Source organism: Colias eurytheme, chromosome 28 (genome assembly GCF_061535395.1).
Source record: "Colias eurytheme isolate Ceu_HAF_F1 chromosome 28, ilColEury1 Martin Lab GWU primary, whole genome shotgun sequence".
Classification (NCBI taxonomy): domain Eukaryota; kingdom Metazoa; phylum Arthropoda; class Insecta; order Lepidoptera; family Pieridae; genus Colias; species Colias eurytheme.
In genome coordinates this window covers 2,852,961-2,872,953 of record NC_143007.1, presented here as the reverse complement: position 1 = coordinate 2,872,953, position 19,993 = coordinate 2,852,961, and the positions used below count along the sequence as shown (strand labels likewise).

General features: G+C 35.2%; 1 protein-coding gene across 1 annotated transcript in view; it reads right to left on the bottom strand.

Annotated features, from left to right (window-relative positions):
* The window catches only part of gem (transcription factor CP2 like gemini), a 47,916-nt gene extending 27,984 nt beyond the window's left edge, over positions 1–19,932 (bottom strand). Inside the window, exons 1-8 of the mRNA XM_090117749.1 lie at positions 19,707–19,932; positions 7,858–7,969; positions 6,183–6,300; positions 3,970–4,057; positions 2,530–2,625; positions 1,724–1,817; positions 781–925; positions 74–175 (exon numbers count right to left, since the gene is read on the bottom strand). Coding sequence (XP_089973875.1) covers positions 74–175; positions 781–925; positions 1,724–1,817; positions 2,530–2,625; positions 3,970–4,057; positions 6,183–6,300; positions 7,858–7,969; positions 19,707–19,932 — 981 coding nt within the window. The remainder of the gene's footprint in view (positions 1–73; positions 176–780; positions 926–1,723; positions 1,818–2,529; positions 2,626–3,969; positions 4,058–6,182; positions 6,301–7,857; positions 7,970–19,706) is intronic.
* Positions 19,933–19,993: the final 61 nt, after the last annotated feature.

Below are 19,993 nucleotides of genomic sequence, written 5' to 3'. Positions count from 1 at the left end.
TAGACATATAAAGTCATTTTGTAAGGAATAAAACCTTGCTAGGTTGAATTTAAAATCCCTAAGATATGATTACCTCGATTATCCTCTCTCCCGGTCGCTGCGCGTGCCACTGCGCTATCTGTTCTCTCTCCATATATTGTAACCGACGCTCGTGGAAACATATCTTTATTACGCTCTGTTGAATAAAACATATTAAATATAATATTTGTTTCTATTGAAAAACCGATAAAATTAAACATTTTTATCGTATATTTATCCCAAAACTATCTTAATATATATATAAATCTCGTGTCACAATGTTTGTCCTCAATGGACTCCTAAACCACTTAACCGATTATAATAAAATTCGCACACCATGTGCAGTTCGATCCAACTTGAGATAGGATAGTTTAAACATGTAGGTACCACGGGCGAAGCCAGGGCGGACCGCTAGTAGAAAAATAAGATTTTAATAATATTCGATGTTGAAAAAAAGTATATAATGTTTTCCAACTGGCCAAGTAAGAGTCGGATTCCCCTAGAGTTTCGTATGTGCCTTTTTTTATGTTGTAATCGTAATTTTTTTACAATTTTTCCTTTATATATGCTATAAAATGTTGCTTCGTACCAAATTTCAAGGCTGTGTTCACGGGAAATACCCTGTAGATTTTGATTTCCTTGCGAATGCCGAAATTTGTCACAATTACTTTATATTATTTAAATGTGTTTCATTGCCATTTTAGAATTTAACTAACGACAAAAAAAATGCATACATAAACAAAATATTACACTAAAAATCACCTTCAATATCTTTCCCTTAGAGTGCGAAAGATCGCCCAATTTTTTCAATTTTATCTCATACGGCTGCCCTTGGTTCAAATATGTTAATGTTTCTTCATTCTGTTTTGTCGCTATAGATGTAGCGGCCGCTAGCACGTATTGAAATCTGTGACAAACAAACATACATGTTATTATCACTACATAGTATAAAACAAAGTCGCTTTCTCTGTCCCTATCCGTTCCTTCCCTTTGTATGTTTAAATCGTTAAAACTATTTTGATGCGGTTTTTTTTAATAGATAGAGTGATTCAAGAGGAAGGTTTTAGTATATAATTTATTAGGTTTTAGACAAAGCGGGCGAAGCCGCGGGCGATAAGCTAGTTAGTGTAATATTATATAGCTGAACAGTTTCTGAAGTGAAACTTCTTTAGGCGCGTTGAGAGTAAAATTTCAAGGTCGCGTCATGACAATACCGTTACGTCGTGGAATAAGGCGAATTTGGTATCTTTGAATCTTGCCAAAGAAGTTTCACTTCTGACACGTGCGCTCGGCACACACGGTCTTTTTTAGATGTTTGTTTGAACGCGCTAATCTCGGGAACTACGGGTCCGATGCAAAAGTCTGCCTATGCGTGTATTAGGCATAGTTTTCTCATACGCGTTACACTAGAATTTGAACAAAACTGCCACGAAATAAGGTGTTAATTTCAATGAATATTAGATAGAATTACAGTACTGGGATATTTTTGACGAACTTCTAATAGGTGATTGTTGTTTTTATTTATTCTTTTCAATTATAAAATTTACCTTGATAAATAGCCACTAGATGTTAATAATATATTCTTTAAATAGTGCATATTATTAATTAATGAGAATCATCTAGATTCTAGATCAGGAATTTTTAAAATAATGAATTTGAATTTGAATTTGAATTTGAAATTATCATTTATTTGAATTGAATTTACCTTGAATCATCTTTATAGCTTGTCTCAGAGCGTTGTATTGGCGATTGTAAAAATCCATCGAACGCTGACGGCGAACACATTAGCAGACCTGCGTCTAAAAACAATAAGAAATAAATAATATTTTTATTTTTTATTTCATTAATATTTTTTTAATTTCAAAGTAGAGATTTTATCCACTAGATGGCGTTCAATACTTAGTTACGATATTAAAAAAAAATATATCTTATATATAAAATTCTCGTGTCACAATGTTAGAGCGTATACGCACTATGCGGGTAGCCGCATTGCGGGTAGCCGTCCGGCTGACCGCAAGCACAATTATGTACGTAATATTCATTTCTATGCGCACTGCGATGCGGCTACCGCAGACCGCAAAGTGCGCATAGAAATGAATATTACGTACATAATTGTGCTTGCGGTCAGCCGGACGGCTACCCGCATAGTGCGTATACGCTCTTAGTCTGCATACTCCTCCGAAACGGGTGGACCGATTCTCATGAAATTTTCTGTGCATATCGGGTAAGTCTGAGAATCGGTCAATATCTATTTTTCATATGTACCACGGGCGAAGCCGGGGCGGATCGCTAGTATATATATATATAATTTAGTCCTGAAATATTTATTTTTTATATAAAGCAGAGCAATGAATTCAACTTTTTGCCGTAAATAAGTAATAAAAAAAATTCTGGCGCGAAATTATTTATCATCGAAAATAGATTTTTTTTAACAAAAAATTAGACTGGGAAAGAATGTATTTTTCTTATAATTTTACCAGTAAAGGAAATAAAATACGGAAATACACTTACTCTTATTATCATTTTCGTTGGGTGAATGATAGCCGTTCATATTCATCATGGCCGCCGGCATTGACGGCTGACACTGCATATTTTCCGGGCTGCCAGCTGTAAAAAAATACAAGAATTTTTACGTCTTATCTTAATATATATAAATCTCGTGTCACAATGTTTTTCCTCAATGGACTCCTAAACCACATAACCGATTATAATAAAATTCGCACACCATGTGCAGTTCGATCCAACTTGAGAGATAGGATAGTTTAAACATGTAGGTACCACGGGCGAAGCCGGGGTAGACCGCTAGTTTTTAATAGAAATTAATTTGTTTTGTAGGAAAAAAAATATACACACGAAATAGATGTTCCATTCCCAGACCTACCAGATATGCACATAAAATTTCATGCGAATCGGTCAAGCCGTTTCGGAGGAGTTTAACTTCAAACACTGCGACACGAGAGTTTTATAAACTTATTAGAAAGTTATTTGAAAATAATTACTAGGTTGGGTTTTATTAGACACAAATTTTTACTTATTTTTATAAATTTTCAATACTATTTTTACTTATTTTAATAAATTTAAAATACTAGGATCTTTAGTCAAATTACACCCTCACACTGAAACTCTATGACGCAAATTGGTTAGAAACATAATATTATATTCTAATAATACATAGAAAAAAATACATTTTTTATATACATATATGCATTATTTAATCGTTATGTAGGCATACAACCTGTTACTATTAAAATATTATCTAGGTCTCAAAATAAATGGACTAAAACACATCTTTAAATACTGGTTTATTTAAAAAAATGGAAATTATAATAAAAATAAATATGTATCAGGAAAATAGTCAGGGTCAGTTTTTAATTTATTCCTGTGCTATTATTATCCGTCTAAACTAAAAATAATCCTGCCTTATTATTATAAATGTGAAAGTAAATTCTTTTATTTATTTGTCTTTTACGTCGTAACAGAGAGATTTTATGCAATTAGTTTTATGTCTTGAGATAGTTAGGAGGCTAGTGAGTGACAGGTTACTTTTACCGCGGTGAAACATCTTATTCCAAAAGGAATTTCCTTTGTGTATGCGGGCGGGAAATTACTAAAATTATCAAGATAGATAATAGAAGGATTTTTATTAGTTGTTTTTGTTTGTACTGAAAAGGTTCCTTAATTTATTTCACAAACGGAAACCTACATTACCTAATCCTGAGTTACATAATATCCTACATAATATTTTATTCTGTTTTTATCAAGGGTCTACTTATTAACTACTAAATAATAATTATAAATACGAAAGCGTGTTCGATTGTAATTTAATTTTTGTTTTTATTACACATTGTAACAAATCAAATTTATAGAATGATCTGATAAAATATCACATAGGAATTTCCTTCCCTACGCGAGCGAAGCCGGGTCGATGCTAACTGTATAGTAAATACTTACAATGCTGGCTCATCATATTGTTGTGTGGCGGCGACGGTTGGCAGCCCTCGTCCATCGGCTCACGGTTGTCGATCACCATGTTTGTTATCTGTCAAATAAACAAAATAATAATATTATTTTTGAGAAAAATAAAAAGATACAACGTTGTATATACAGCAGTGTAGTCTTAATCTTAATATACACTACTCAAAACAAAATAGGGCCCACCCTGATTTTGCTGTGTTGTAAAAACTCTTCACTTTTTTCTTATTTTATGAATGGGTATAAACGAACAAGGTGTAGGACAATTGTTTTAACGTAAACTTAAGCAAAAATTAGCGATTTTATGAAAATTATGCAAAATTAATAGTATTAGAGAAAAATTGCACAAATAAGACAAATGACAAAAGTTTCAATAAAACCTTTATTAACAAAAAAAATCTGGTTTATTTTGTAATTAGTAGCGTGTGGGACCCCCTCTGCTCCGTATGCACTCTCTGAGCCTATCTGGGACACTTTCAATCAAATGGGTTACATTTTCGTCAGGTATTTGCTCCCAACAGACTTTAAGAGCATTTATGAGATCTTGTTGGCTGATTACGCTGCTGAAATTTGCTTTGACGCTCCTTTTTAATTGATCCCACATATGCTCTATTGGATTGAGGTCAGGACTCATGGCTGGCCACGGCAGAACTCTTATATTGGCATCAGAGAGTGCTCTTTGAGTGATACGGGCTGTATGTGGGCGGGCATTATCTTGCATTAAGATGAATTCTTCGCCAATTCTTTGTGAAAATGGGATCACGTGAGACCGGATGACCCGTTCGACATAGGTAGTAGCAGTCACGGTACCTCCATCAAGAACTACGAGCTCCGTTTTGCCATGTAGGCTTATGCCGCCCCACACCATGACGCTTGGACCTCCAAATCGGTCTGTTCCGTGGACACAAGGTTCAGAAAAACATTCACCTTCCCTTCTCCATACACGCACTCGACGATCGTCACTTAAAAACTTCACTTTAGTTTCGTCCGTAAACAGTACTGTCCTCCAGTTATCCATAGACCAGTCTGAGTGATCACGAGCAAACCTTAATCGTGCTGCACGATGAGCACTTGTCATTTTCAGTCGAACAGCGCGAGTTCTGGACCTTTGGCCACCTTCATGAAGTCGATTCCGAATGGTTTGATCACTCACTCGCGTGCCAGTAGATTGCCGCAGTTGATTTTGTAAGGCACGGGCGGTTACCGTCCGCTGCCGACGCGCTGTTAGTCTGATGTACCGGTCCTCCTGGGCTGTTGTAGCCAGAGTACTTCCTGTTCCACGTCTTCTAGCAACACTACCTGTCTCTTGATAACGATCCCAAGCATTTCGGATAGCTCGACGTGATACACAAAGACGTATTGCCACCGACCTCTGAGAATTTCCTTCTTGAAGCAAAGCAACCGCTCTTGCTGCCGTTTCCATATCCATATGAACGCGAGATCCAGGCATAATAATCACTAATAATACCGAAACCAAATTAAACTTAAAAAATAACGATGTGCTACAGTAACATTCAGAATGAGACTTTGAACACAAGTGATCGAGAATTTGGAAAGAACGTAATTTTGAAACATTTAACTTTTTCTGGTTACTCACTTGAGAATAACATTAAAAAGAATAGTTAAAATAGCAATAAAGTTTCGTTAACATGTCAACAACGTAAGGGAATACTCAAGTACCCCAATAACTACCCTATAAATTACGTGTAGGCAAAACTTTGAGATAAGTGTAGGTGGGCCCTATTTTGTTTTGAGTAGATTATGAGAGAATAATAAATACGTAGATAGAAAAATATATAGCGCAGTGTGGCTCAGTTTATGACATACTAGCTGTGCCCCGCAGTTTCACCCGCAGTGCTCCGCTCCGTGATGATATAGCCTATAGCCTTCCTCGATAAATGGGCTATTTAACACCGAAAGAATTTTTCAAATCGGACCAGTAGTACCTGAGATTAGCGCGATCAAACAAACAAACAAACTCTTCAGCTTTATAATCTTAATATATATAAATCTCGTGTCACAATGTTTGTCCTCAATGGACTCCTAAACCACTTCACCGATTATAATAAAATTCGCACACCATGTACAGTTCGATCCAACTTGAGAGATAGGATAGTTTAAACATGTAGGTACCACGGGCGAAGCCGGGGCGGACCGCTAGTATTAGTATAGATTAAACGTACGGCACCAACCTGTCTATCATCCGGCCTGCGAGGCCACGCCCTCCGCGGCGGCGACAGCACGGCCCCCGTGGGGGACGGCGCCTCTTGTTTGAACACCGCCAGAGACGGCAACGATAGGAGAGCATCACTGTTTTTGTTATACATTAATAATAATAATAAACACTTTATTGCACACACATAACAAAACAAAGAAAAGTAATATTCTTTAATTCTTCCTTCTTTTCGTTAATTCCCTTCTCCCTTGGACCGCTGCACTAAGCAGACGTATTAAGTTTGAACCGCATTTGTTTGTTAAGCAGTATTTTAAATATAAATTATTTTTAATAAAAGTTAAATATTAGGATCGCATAAATAGTGAAGAGTGCATTGTAAAGTTGAATCATTCGAACACGGCTGTGTGGTATGGGTGAGTACGCACACATTTAAACAAGACGCAAGATACATCGCTTGTGATTTATGCTCGCCTGGTACTCAGTGGCCGTTGACGACTAGTCATATCAACGCATACCAACGCAAAAAAGACGTCATACGTTCAGGTTGATTAGTGAATGAACTCCTATACAATTCTACTTGCCGGATACTACGGATTGAATTATTTGTTTTCGTTTTAATTTTTTTTTTTATGATAAAATTTCACTCCGTGTGACTGACTGACTGTTGGATATATAAAAAGCACATAAAAAGCAAAGGATGCCTTTGAGACATAGCCCTCCAAAAACTTCGACAATTTCTCTTTCTGCGCAGACTCTCACACACTGTAAGTCTGACTCCAATTTAAGTACGACTACTTGTAAGCTGTCGGCACCAATGATATCAAGAGATCAGACGGCCAGTGATCCAAATATTACTATGCGAAAACGCAAAAGAGATACGGAGGATGAGATCTCTCGGTCAGAAATAATTGAAATGTTTTCTATTCTAAAAAACGAGCAGGAGCAAAAATTTACGGCTCTCATGAAAGAAATTAAATCTGGAATCAAAGAAAACAATTTAAATCAAGACAATACTATTAGACACAATACAGTAAATGCACAAAGTAAAAATAAAATAAAAAGAAGCAAAAAAAGTGGAACCAAATCAGCAGTTAAGCAAAGTTGCAACACAGTTGATCAACACTGATTTTCAGTGACCCTTCTTTGCAGAGGCGGTACGTTCACAAATATATTATATATGAGAAAAATGACCAAAATCTAGTTTATGGTGCAAGAGACTATAGAATATTTGTTTAGTTTAACTATTTGTGCCATTTATCGTATATTAGATAGAGGAGAGTTAAAGTACAAAGGGCGGCCTTATCGCTTATCAGCTATCTCAGGCAACTGGAAGTAATGTGTGAAAAAATGTATGCAAATGCACGCATAAAGACAAGTTCAAATAAATAGATAGTTAATACTTAATAGATGCGCAAAAAGAAATACAGTTTATACAAATAGGTAATCGGAAATGTCCATTCAAGATAATCAACTAAATGTTCTCCCTAACAATTTGAAACCAATTATATTGCAGAAAATTCTTATTAAAACTTCTTAGACACGCAAAAAAGAAATGTGTAGTTATTCATTGCTAAAGTTAATTCTAAATATTTAACTTGATATTGTCCGTAACAATTTTGCAGTCACTTGAAAATATTACTTTACGCGGGTGAAAAGCTAGTAATAATAAGTACATTCTTGTTTCTACTCACTTCATAGACAGCTCTCCAGGTAGATCCAAATCGAGGTCGTTGACCTGCCATCCCGGCGACATGTGCGACGAGGACGAGCTCGTAGCGCTGCCACCCATCTCGCCGAGAGAGGCTGGAAGGTCACCATGTATTGTCAAAAACTCGATACAAATTGATAAATAAATAAATATTTCAGAGCACACGACACGATCTAATCCCATACTAAGATTTTCACTTGTGTTTAATGGAAACCAAATGGCTGATAAACATAAATATATAATTGTAAATAAATACTTATATAGATAATTAACACCCAGACACAGAGCAAACATCGATGTTCATCACACAAATATTTGCCCTGGGTGGGAATCGAACCCACGATCTCTGGCTTGGAAGGCAGGGTCGCTACCAACCGGCCAGTTAACGGTATACATGTTGTCAATTTCTTATGGGCCCTGGGGCCTTAGACAAAGTAATAATTAAAAAACGATAACGAAGTTAGAAAAGGAAAAATGTATGGGATTGACATTAGATAGACCACGTGATCTAACGCGGCGTATGTCAATCCCGTACATTTTTGCCTTTTCTAACTTCGTTATCGTTTTTTAATTCTTACTTTGTCTATGGCCCCTGGACAGAAAGTATTTGAAATAGTTGAGATAGCTAATTTTGCTGTATCGACGTTCATATTCCTGGGCATGATAAGTGAATTTTCAAAAAACTTTAAATGCAGTTCAATTTATTTTTAAAAATAAAGAAATGTTTCCTTTCAACAAAATTTTCTATCTTAACTATTTCAAATACTTTACCCACAGGGCCAATTCAAAATTTCCATCCTGTATATGTTGCAGCCAACTGGTTAAATCAGCCGTTTCCTTAAGAATATAGACTCTTTATTAATAACTTGCGTGTGTATTATACAGAATATGATAGAATATACGTGTTGGACCCTTTGTTAACCTACATTTTCATTGTACATTGTTATAATCGTTGTATGACCCCGCGAGACAAGCTGTGCCTAGTGCGGGGTCCGCTGTCGAAATCTGTACTTATTTTGATAACCTTTCCTTTTGGCAAATAAATATAATTTTATTTTTTTTATTTATATAATGAAATACATTAACATTGCTGTAGGCAATAAACGATCAGTGGAACTGATGTTAAATGTTTCTGCACTATACTTTACAAGGAGACACGGTACTTTATTCTACTTGAAGATCTTTAAAACTTCATATTTTAATACTACGCTTAAAAATAAAACATTATTTGCAAGCAAAACATCGTACAGGTAATATCGGCCATTTCTTCTTTTTCTTTTGTAGCCAACGGATTCGCGATTCTGGGTCAGGCCTAAACATATTTTAGTTTTACTCTTATTATTTTACATCCATAAATGATTGTGCAAATTTTGATTAACCATAAAAAATATCTTCAAGTCATGCCAAATATTTACATCAAAACATACATTATTAGGCCATAGGTGATTGATTAAACTTAACGATAATATTATATGAGGAAAATTTCGGTGTATTCTATATGTCTCGATGCAGTAAATATTATTTATGTAGCTACATAGACGATAACTTAATCAATGTGTGGTGGGGAGCGTAGAGGTTTCCAATCAACTTGGATTGTAGGCATCCGTGAAAAAAAGTAAAAATATGAAGAAAATTTGAACGAATTTTTAAAGGAATAAAGTAATAACTCTTGTTTTATAGGATCGACGTTGAAAGGCATTATGGGAGATCATGTATGGATGTAATAGCACAGATTAGTCAGTCACTACGTAAGGAATAGATTTAACCCTGCACACGCATTTATTCAAACAAAAAAAAGCTTTGTACCACTAATTGCTTGAAACTAAAGATAATAAGATTGTACATGAAAATGTTCCCAAAATTTTAACCCGGTATCGTTACAAATTGCTAACAACTTTTCGAATTAGATCGCTAGTTTTACCACTAAGAGACAGATTTTGACTAGACCACATTTACCAGCAAAACATAGCATCACATGTCAATCTTTCTCATCTACTTCTGCATAATTACTAATTGCACCATGACAAATTAACGACTCATTAATCGCTGATCTATTTCTTCCTATCTCGTTTGTACAATAACAGGCGGCCATCTTGGCATCACCTATGCCCCCTTATCTACGGTTTCGCAAATAATGAACCAGTTACACTGTTATCTAGGCACTTTGCCCGGGGCTGTGTGTTAACTGGATATAACCGATGTTTTATATAATTCTATTTGTAGACACGTGCCAAAGCATGCAATATGCAAGTGGCCATATTGGAAGAAGTTGCCTCAAACTTTTAAATGACTAATTTCTTCTTTTTCTGTAGCATATAATAGTACAATTCGAGAAAAATTAAACATGGGTGCATAATTTCATTAAATTGGCAGATTAGTTATCTGCCTGTTCATCTATTAGATGATGATGGAGTAAATTGGTAAAACTTTGTATACACCTTTCATTATAATGAGGATTTAAATTAATAAGACGTTTTAATGTAGACAGAAACTTAATTCAAATTAAGTGTTATCGACCTAATTAATTATTTCTTTAAATAATCTACCATGCCCGTAATTTCGACCATTGCTCTGATGTAGCATCGAGATGGTAGATAACTGTTACTATGTTACTCCGTTGAATTGTTATTTAACTATAGTTATTAGTTCTTTATAAGGATGTAAAGGAAATAAAAAATTTGATCACATGTTGAGGTGTTGCTGTGAACATGTTTCTGGCAAAACTGCGAGTTTCAGAATTAAATGACTATGGACTGTGGAATCGCTTACCACTACGCGATCCAAATGCTCGTTTGCCTACTCGTATATTTAAAACAAAACTCATGTTGAAATATTCTTGCCCAAGGAGCAACTCGAAATTATGCACCCATATTCAATTACTCTCGAATTGCAATAAAATAATTTTTAATCAACAGTTTTTCAACAAATGTATACTACTAATCGTATACTTTTATCCGTCTATTTACATCTACTTACACCTATTACATACATACGAACAAAAAACAACTACCATATGCATTATAAGTGATGCTCGCGAACGCATGTGCACCAAACTCAGCGAACCGTCGACCCTCGCGCGCCTCCCGCGCAGCGAACTGCAGTACAGCCGCCGCGGACACGCGGTCCGCGTTCTGCGCCGTGTCTTCCACCATTTTAGTTCAAGTTTTGGTTGATAAATGGCGCTGATATCAATTTAAGTTCTTGTTTTGATCGATAGATGGCACTGATATCGAAAGTTCAAGTTTTGGCAAATAGATGGCGCTGATATCAAAACTCAAGTTTTTATCAACAGATGGCGCTGATCTGAAACAGTACTTGTAAATGCCGCCAATAGATATAACAGTTTCTTATTTCCACGTTGGGATATAGATAGTGTTAACTTCAAAATCGATTTCGCAGTAGTAGACGTCACCAAAAAATAAAACAGTTTTCTATTTTCACATTTTGAAGCATAGATGGTGCTGTTTCAAAAGTGGATTTTCACAGATTGATACCGTCAGGAGATATTAGATTTGATTTCACGTTTTGCCACGTTAGGCGATCGTGATATCAAAATTGTTGATAAATACTGTTGAAAATAATTTTTTTTTCAATTTTCGGCGGATAGGTGGCGCTGATTTTAATAGCAGATTTGCACTTATAATTGCCACCAAAAGATACAGTTTTATGTTTAAACCACTAATCTCTTTAACAAAACAATTTGTTCAGTTAATTCTACTTCTTATAATGTCTTCTCACATTCCTTGCTCCTTCTCCTCATAACACTCCTTTTATTCAATTCACAATCTGCTACTTCCCACCAATAGATGGCGCTATTCTCAACGCGATATAATTTCACCAAAATATTTCTATATTCACTGTCAGAACACACTACAGCATTTTATCGTCCACCTGTAGGTTCTTTTTGACATAACACTGTACGGCTTTAGCAGTAGCACGTTTAACTTTATTGTCATTTTATGTATGTTTGTCACTTATTCACGAATTAACCCGACAACTTGCTGTATGACACACTATGTAATATGTTGAGATATTGTACTTTTTTCAGAGATAAATCTAGCCATTCACACATACTTAAATGGGTAAAACATACATACGCATACGAAAACATACTCCCCATATGTTAAAAAAAATCGAAAATCACAGATAACATATTATACGTTTAACAATATAGCAAACTTATTACTATGAAAATGATGTCTTATTACTATCTAATAGGGATAGATTAAAGATATATGTATTATGAAATGTGGTTATATTAATAGTTAATACTTCTACCTTCATAATTACTAAAGAAATTAATCTATAATAGTACTCCATATTATATCATAGTTCTTGAAAAAAATGACAATGCTATATTTTATTGCATAATATTGATTTTGACGTCAAGCTCGTTAATAAAATATGTTACTTGTCACGAAATGATTAAATAAGAAACAGATGTGCTACTTTTAAAAGAAAATGAAATTCTATTAAAATAAGTCAAATTGAATATTAATATTTTAGTTTATTATTTCTGTGTTAAATGCTTAACTTCTTATTTCATGCCGTCTTCTTCGCTACAATCTGCTTTGACCCTTTTTTTTAAATGGGGAAATCTTGCATAGATACTCACGGCCTCCGGGGGAGGGGCCGTGGGTTATGTAGGATTCCTACCGACCAAAACCCCACTGTGTTCCGTCAAGCCGCATCAACGACAGGGCCACGGGTATTGGTAGAATTCATCCGTGACAGTTAAATCCCGACACAAAAAAAAATTCAAGTTGAATTGAAAGTGAATTACAGTTTGAGATATGTGATTCGATTGAACAAACAATAAAAATAATAGTAACGATTACATTTTCGTTTAATATAATAAAATGAAATAACAAATCCCTCGTTGGTAATTTCCACAAAATCCACTTAACATCAAATACGCCACAATATTTTAATCATGCGAAAATTCCGTGAATTTCGTTGCAAAACAATATAACTAGATTATATTTGTTAACACAAGACACAAGCTTGCAGTAAAATTATAATACATGTAAACATACATCGAGACATAGCGTCTGCGATGACAAACATAATAAATACCTTTATTACCCGTGTATTTAAACGGGTAATCATTTCGGTTGACTGTTGTAATATTTAATTACATATGTTTGTGTGATAAAAATCTACTCTGCATTATTTAGACTTTAGACTCGATCGTTTAGAGCAGTGATTCCCAAAGTGGTCCAGGTGGACCCCCAGGGGTCCACGGGAGACTTGCTGGGGGTCTACGTAGGCGTGAACAATAAATGGGGGTCCACGAAAATTTATCTGCTTTTGATAGTAAAGAGCAAAAATGTAAGCATAGTTTTTGTTATTGTTATAAAATGTACCATTTTTCGTTTTTATTTTACCTATCGGAATATAGAGACAGAACTCAGAAGTGACACAATTTTTATTTTTTGGCGACTTTAAGAATGTGGTAGAAATGTAGCAGCAGGGGGTCCACCGAAACCAGTAAAATTTTGAAAGTGGTCCACGAGAAAAATAAGTTTGGGGACTACTGGTTTAGAGTAACCGAATATCACGGCTTTTGAGATGGCTTTAATTTGCCTTCATCCTTATGAAAATGGGAGAAAGAAAGGAATAATAAAAAACGACTTGTTTTATTCATTCATGACCTATTTATGTATTGTAAAGACAATATTTGCATTAAATATTTAAGATACTATCCTACTTGTATATATACATTTTTAGAAAAAATGATGTAATTTGACATCAAAAGTAAAACAAGCGCTTATTTCGCTATATCTATCTGTCATTAAAATTAGATGTAATTCAAAGTTCAAACCTCTGCAATCAATGAATCATTTTCTCATCAATCATTAAACCTCCATAGCACATCTGCGTTCTAGTCTAATCTTTGACACGTTTTCTAGCACTACCTTAAACTTACTACGTATATTATGTACGCTAATTGCTGACCAAATCCACTTATATTTGAAGGCGTGTGAATTGTTACGTAGGTTGGCGTATTTACAAAGTGCATTATTGGCGTGTCTGTTTGTTATCGTATTTTTAGAACTATTTTCGTTCGTATTGAAAAACGAAAATATGAGAAGCAAGAGGATGTATGTAATAGGTACTTTTATATCCTGCCTGTAAATTGTAATACAGCTTTTTTAAATTTCCATGGTGTTTAATTGCAAGTGCATTAAAATTATCGATTTTCAAGTTGGACATAGTGCTTATTGAAAAAATAACATTATAGAAAACAAATGATGATTATTTGTGTTACTATTAGATTGAAGGAAATTCAGTGATCTTAAACAATTTTGTAACGTAATCTCTGTCAGGTTATCTATACATCTTAATATATATAAATCTCGTGTCACAATGTTTGTCCTCAATGGACTCCTCAACCACTTAACCGATTATAATAAAATTCGCACACCATGTGCAGTTCGATCCAACTAGAGAGATAGTAGATTTGGTTAGCGCCGGGCCGGTGGAGGGCTTGAGGGGCCCGCACAGTGCCAGAAAACACTCGCCCTGTTCCTTACATGTATTATAGTAACCAAATCTACCCACCCCGACATTTTTAGCCACGGGCCTGCGGTTACACTTAAGTTTAGCCGGCTAAAGATAGAACAAACTAACATTAACACCTCGTCGAAAATAAACCTAAGTTTAGCCGGCTAATCTTAAGTTTATGTTCTCACCTACCTTTAGCCGTAACATATATATTACAGGGGGTCCCAGTTCCAACTGTAATAAGTTTATGAAAATGAAGAAAAACTACATGTTTTTTTAGTTATTATATATTTTTAAACTTGAATCTAAATATTTATTATTCTATCCATTGTTCTGTGTCTATTTTTTGTACCTTGGTTCAAAGATAGGTAGATAAGGGTGAGAAATGACCAGTTCAAGTATTTTGCACCGGCGCGGCGGTGTATTTATATTGTCACGTCCACCCCTAGGTCTTATTTCTTATCCATCCTCTCGGTCAGCCTCCTCTTATGCTTGGTCCACGTCATGTGCGTCCCCGAGATGGTCTGCCAACAACTAAAGATGGCATACATAGTGACGATTCTGTTCTGAAATGACTCATACTCATTGGACGAATGGAAGAAGAATTATTTTCTAGTATTTGGGCGGCTTCATCTGTATCATTTGGGGGATTATCTTCATCTCAAACATTTATTAATTCAATTAGACTTCTTCTAAAGGCAATTTGGAATCGTCACAACAGTATTAACATTTACCACCGATTCGGAAAGCAGTATCTATGGAGAAGAACCGGCAAGAAACTCCATAGGTCCATCATATAGGTCAATATTTGACTCATCCAGGTGTTGGTAGATCTCAGTATCTTATAATCCTTGAAAATTATAATAAAATCTGTAACATAAACTAAAGAATGTCATATAGGTAATACATGGGGCCCTTGTAACCAATACCAATTTGGCAAGAATTGAGACCAAATGTGTTACCAGTATGACATAGAAGAAAACATTCATATTTTTCACAAGTTTTAGATTTATCTTACAAAATAACTATTGCGGTTGCAGAAATAATATCTATTATCATTAGATATACAAAGGTATACTGCAATATACGAATGGTTCCACTAGAAATGTAAGATTACTGACCACGTGTTTGCCGTCGCACAGCCACCGTCAACTTCGAAATGAGAATACTTCAAATCACTGTCGATTATAAAACCAAAAACCGTTTAGTATAGTGGATGACATACCACTACATCGATTCGAGGTATTATTCCCGCATATACGCAAAAGATGGCGTTGAAATATTTTTTTATTGTTTATGTAATATATATATGACCGCAGGCCTCAGGAGGTTAAACATGTAGGTACCACGGGCGAAGCCGGGGCGGACCGCTAGTTATACTATATTATAATATAAACTTTAAATATGACGTCACAGAAGGAAAAGGATTTAGCAAATTTATTTATAGCATATTAATATTATTTTAAACATTGACCTTACCTAATTAAAAAGCTTTATATCCGGAATGATCCGGTATAAAGTCATGTTTTATTTCATTTCATATACATATTTTTACATAACAGGATCGGCGGCGCAACTTATATGAATATTATAAAATATTAGGTGATCTGAAAAACGTTGTTTTGCTAGGACACCCTTATAACTGAGAGCTATTAAAATACACCAAAAATGTAATAAATGTAATAAGGCCTACCGAATTAAAATTTATAAACTAGGTAGTTAAATTATAAAACATTTAAACCACTATCAATTTAAATAAGCTATCGACTAGCGTCAACAGTAATTATGATTTACTAGCTGTGCCCTGCGGTTTTACCCGCAGTGCTCCGCTCCTGTTGGTCTTAGCATGATGATACATAGCCTAAAGCCTTCCTCGATAAATGGTCTATCTAACAAATAAATAATTTTTCAAATCGGACTAGTAGTTCCTGAGATTAGCGCGTTCAAACAAACAAACAAACAAACTCTTCAGCTTTATAATATTAGTATAGATTAAAACCACTATCAATTTAAATAAGCTATCGACGAGCGTCAACGGTAATTATGATTTATTTGAACAGACAGATTATTTTACGAGCGAGCGCGTGTCATGATAATGCTACTGATAATAATAAGTAGCTCTCCGCCCCGGCTTTTTCCGTGGTACATGTATAACCTATAGCACTCGGGGAACACGTACCTGTCCAACGGTGATTGAATTTTTGAAATCGGTCGAGTGGTTCCTGAGATTAGCGCAAACAAACTCTTTATATTATTAAGTATAGATATACAGTGAAACTTGGTTAAGTGGGACCTGGATAAGTGAGAAACCTCCATAACTGGAACTCATGCTGAGGTCCCAACACTTTGGCACTGAATTACCTCTGTTAGTGGGACGAGGTAGACCTCTATATCTGGGATTTGTTCTTTCGATTTATCATCATAGTTACCTCTATAACTGAGACAGCGAGTAAATTTTATATGCATAAACCTCTGTAACTGAGATAACATTGTTTGTTTACTCATTCTTATTCTACCCACAAATTCCACACGTAATTCCAAGTACGTAACGTAACGGGTACCTCTTAGGGAAGCGCGCTCCATCATAGGCCACATCTCAGCTTACCATCAGGCGAGATCGTGGTCAAGCGCTTCCCTATCACACAATAAAAAAAAAAAAACGTAAGTACAAATTTTGAGCTTCAATTACCTTCAGTTTTAGTTTCACTTTACTATCATACAGATTTTTATTTGAAAAATGTCAAATTATTATTGGAACCCTCTGTAAATGAGACAGATATTTATTTATACCTGTATATCTGAGACACTGGGTATGGGTAAGTGGAATACCTCTATAAGTGAAACGAAATTGCAGGTCCCTTGATGTCTCACTTAACCAGGTTTCACTGTACTTATATTATACGACCAAATTGAAATGGTAATATTAAAGATTTCGACGATCCCACTTCTTAATCCATCGCTGTCATCTAGCTAGAGAACATAGACATACTTCCTTTGCTTAATTTAGCATTCATTCAAACCATTTTATGTTTGATATATAACTTTAAGGATAGGTACTATATTCTATGACACCTTCGTTATAGTACTTAGTAATGCAAAAGGAAACTGATTGTTTTCCCTTATTCTATGCCTACGATAATACCCTATACATCACATACTAATCATCACATACCTACATACTCCACAAAAACTTGAAGCACATACAACTTACAATACTCCGAAACTATACAATACAACACGAACATACTAAAACATAATATACCTATATGATAATGATAATTACGCGATTTGCTATAATATAAATTATAAACAATTCGTGTTTAAAGTCCGTTAAATCTCAATTTCAAGTAATTACTGGCACAAAAAATAACATACTAAACAAGTCGTATTTAAAAACATTTCACACCGGCACAAATATGACAAATAAACCCCGATTTAAAACCGATCAAACACAAATCTCAACTACCATAACATATTTCATATATTTAGGTTTTAATTGCAAAACAAAACACTCTCACAAATGAACAACGTAATGGGAAAATCACAGTTTAAAACCATCTACCACAAATAAATTGCGATTTAAAACCGTCAAAAAATTTCAACACATTTGTACATAGTATATCCTATGTAAAAAACACTCTCACAAAATATGAGAACATGATGCGAAAACCGCAGTTAAATCGCTCTACCACTTTCACAAATATCATAAATAAACCCCGATTTAAAACCGTCACAATATCTCAACATACTACATAGTATATCCCATTTTAACGTCAACGTCTCGATGTCGGTACGCGCCGCACTACACTAGTTTGACGAAAGTTTGTATTTAGATGTATTATCAGTTTGTTTAATTGTAAGTACGTGTAGATGTGACACGGGTCAAGTGTTGTGCCGCAAACTAGACGCCTCTGTGAGCTGTGTTACGACATAATAGATAATAACTTTGATAGAGAAAAATAAACTCGATAGGATTATCTGAGAGCATTTTGCTATAGTTGCTTATTTCAACGTTTAAATTGTTGAAAAAATTGTGTTATATATCGTTTAAAACAAGGAAGGCAACCACAAACTTATTTCCTTATCTAATTTTAATTCCTTTTCCCCCATTCGCTTTACAGAGTATACTGCATTTTTTCAATCATTATTACAAAACTACTAAGCTAATCATTATTCGAAAGCCTCATATTCACGGTAAACATTTGTTATTTGCAACAATCCTTCTCGAGCCAGAACATTTCTTACATTATCAACTCTGAAACACGAAATGGAGGAGTTGCTGTCAACATGTTGGTGGCAACCAACATGTTGACAGCAACTCCTCAACATGTTGTTTCAACATAAATACTTAAAACAAACACGTGACAAAATTCAACATAAAATAACTTCACGCACCAAATATGCCGCATCTGCGTATCAACTCTTTGACACGACGATTGTCACGTTTACAACAAATTGTATCTACAAGCAGTTAATATAAATACAAAAGGTCATCGCTCAGTTAACGCCTGAATTGTGAAGACGAAATTCAAAGAGTATCGTAGTGGCATTAGTATGTGGTGAGAGATTAGCTCTACAGCTATGCATATGGATTTCATTGATTTTATAGTAAACTAGCGGTCCGCCCCGGCTTCGCCCGTGGTACATATGAAAAATAGATGTTGGCCGATTCTCAGACTTACCCGATATGCACAGAAAATTTCATGAGAATCGGTCCACCCGTTTCGGAGGAGTATGCAGACTAACATTGTGACACGAGAATTTTATATTATAGTAAATATTGTGAAAATATTTAGCATAAGAAAGTTCTTAAGTTGAAAGTCCGTTTTGCATCAAGCTTTTTAAATAAATTAGTAAGATTAATAAAAACATTGAAGAAAAAGAAAATAAAATCAGCATTGTTCAGTGTGTGACGAGCTTTATATCACACGAGCGGTTATCATAAACGCTCATTTGATTTTGATTTTAAATAGATTTTAATTGCTTTTATTAAGGAAGAGTTTTCGTCTTCATATTGTTATAGTTTTACAAATATAAAATATCACATGGCATGAGTTTTCCATGAGCGATACGACTTTGAACATTACCGCCAAGAAATAAGGTGTTATTTTCAATGTTTTACACAACGCAACTATTGCATTATTTGAAGATCTTCTAATAGTTGATTATGAGCCTAGTTGTTTACAGCTGGTAAATGCTACACAAAAATTGCTATCAACAACATTAAAACAACAAGACATTTTCATAAGAAATTGACATATACATACATGTACGTTGTACATGAAGGTATATTTCAACTTTTATTGTATGTACGTAGTGACTCACCCATAATTTTCTTGGGCGGCACCTTCCTCTGCTCCCTCTCATCTCCCTCCTCACGCCTCCCCCTCCCCTCGCCCCACTTCCTCTTCCTCCCCTCCCGCTCCTCGAGGAACATGCCGAAGTCCTCCGTGCCGACCAGCGAGAGCCTCACGCTCGACTCCCAAGCCAATTCCTCCTTCCTACCACCCTCATGCATAATACAGTCCCTGTCTGTACCGAAATATTCCATCACAAACGGGCCATCGCCCGCGCACTATAGTCACTTAACGAACGATAACTTTAATGTATAG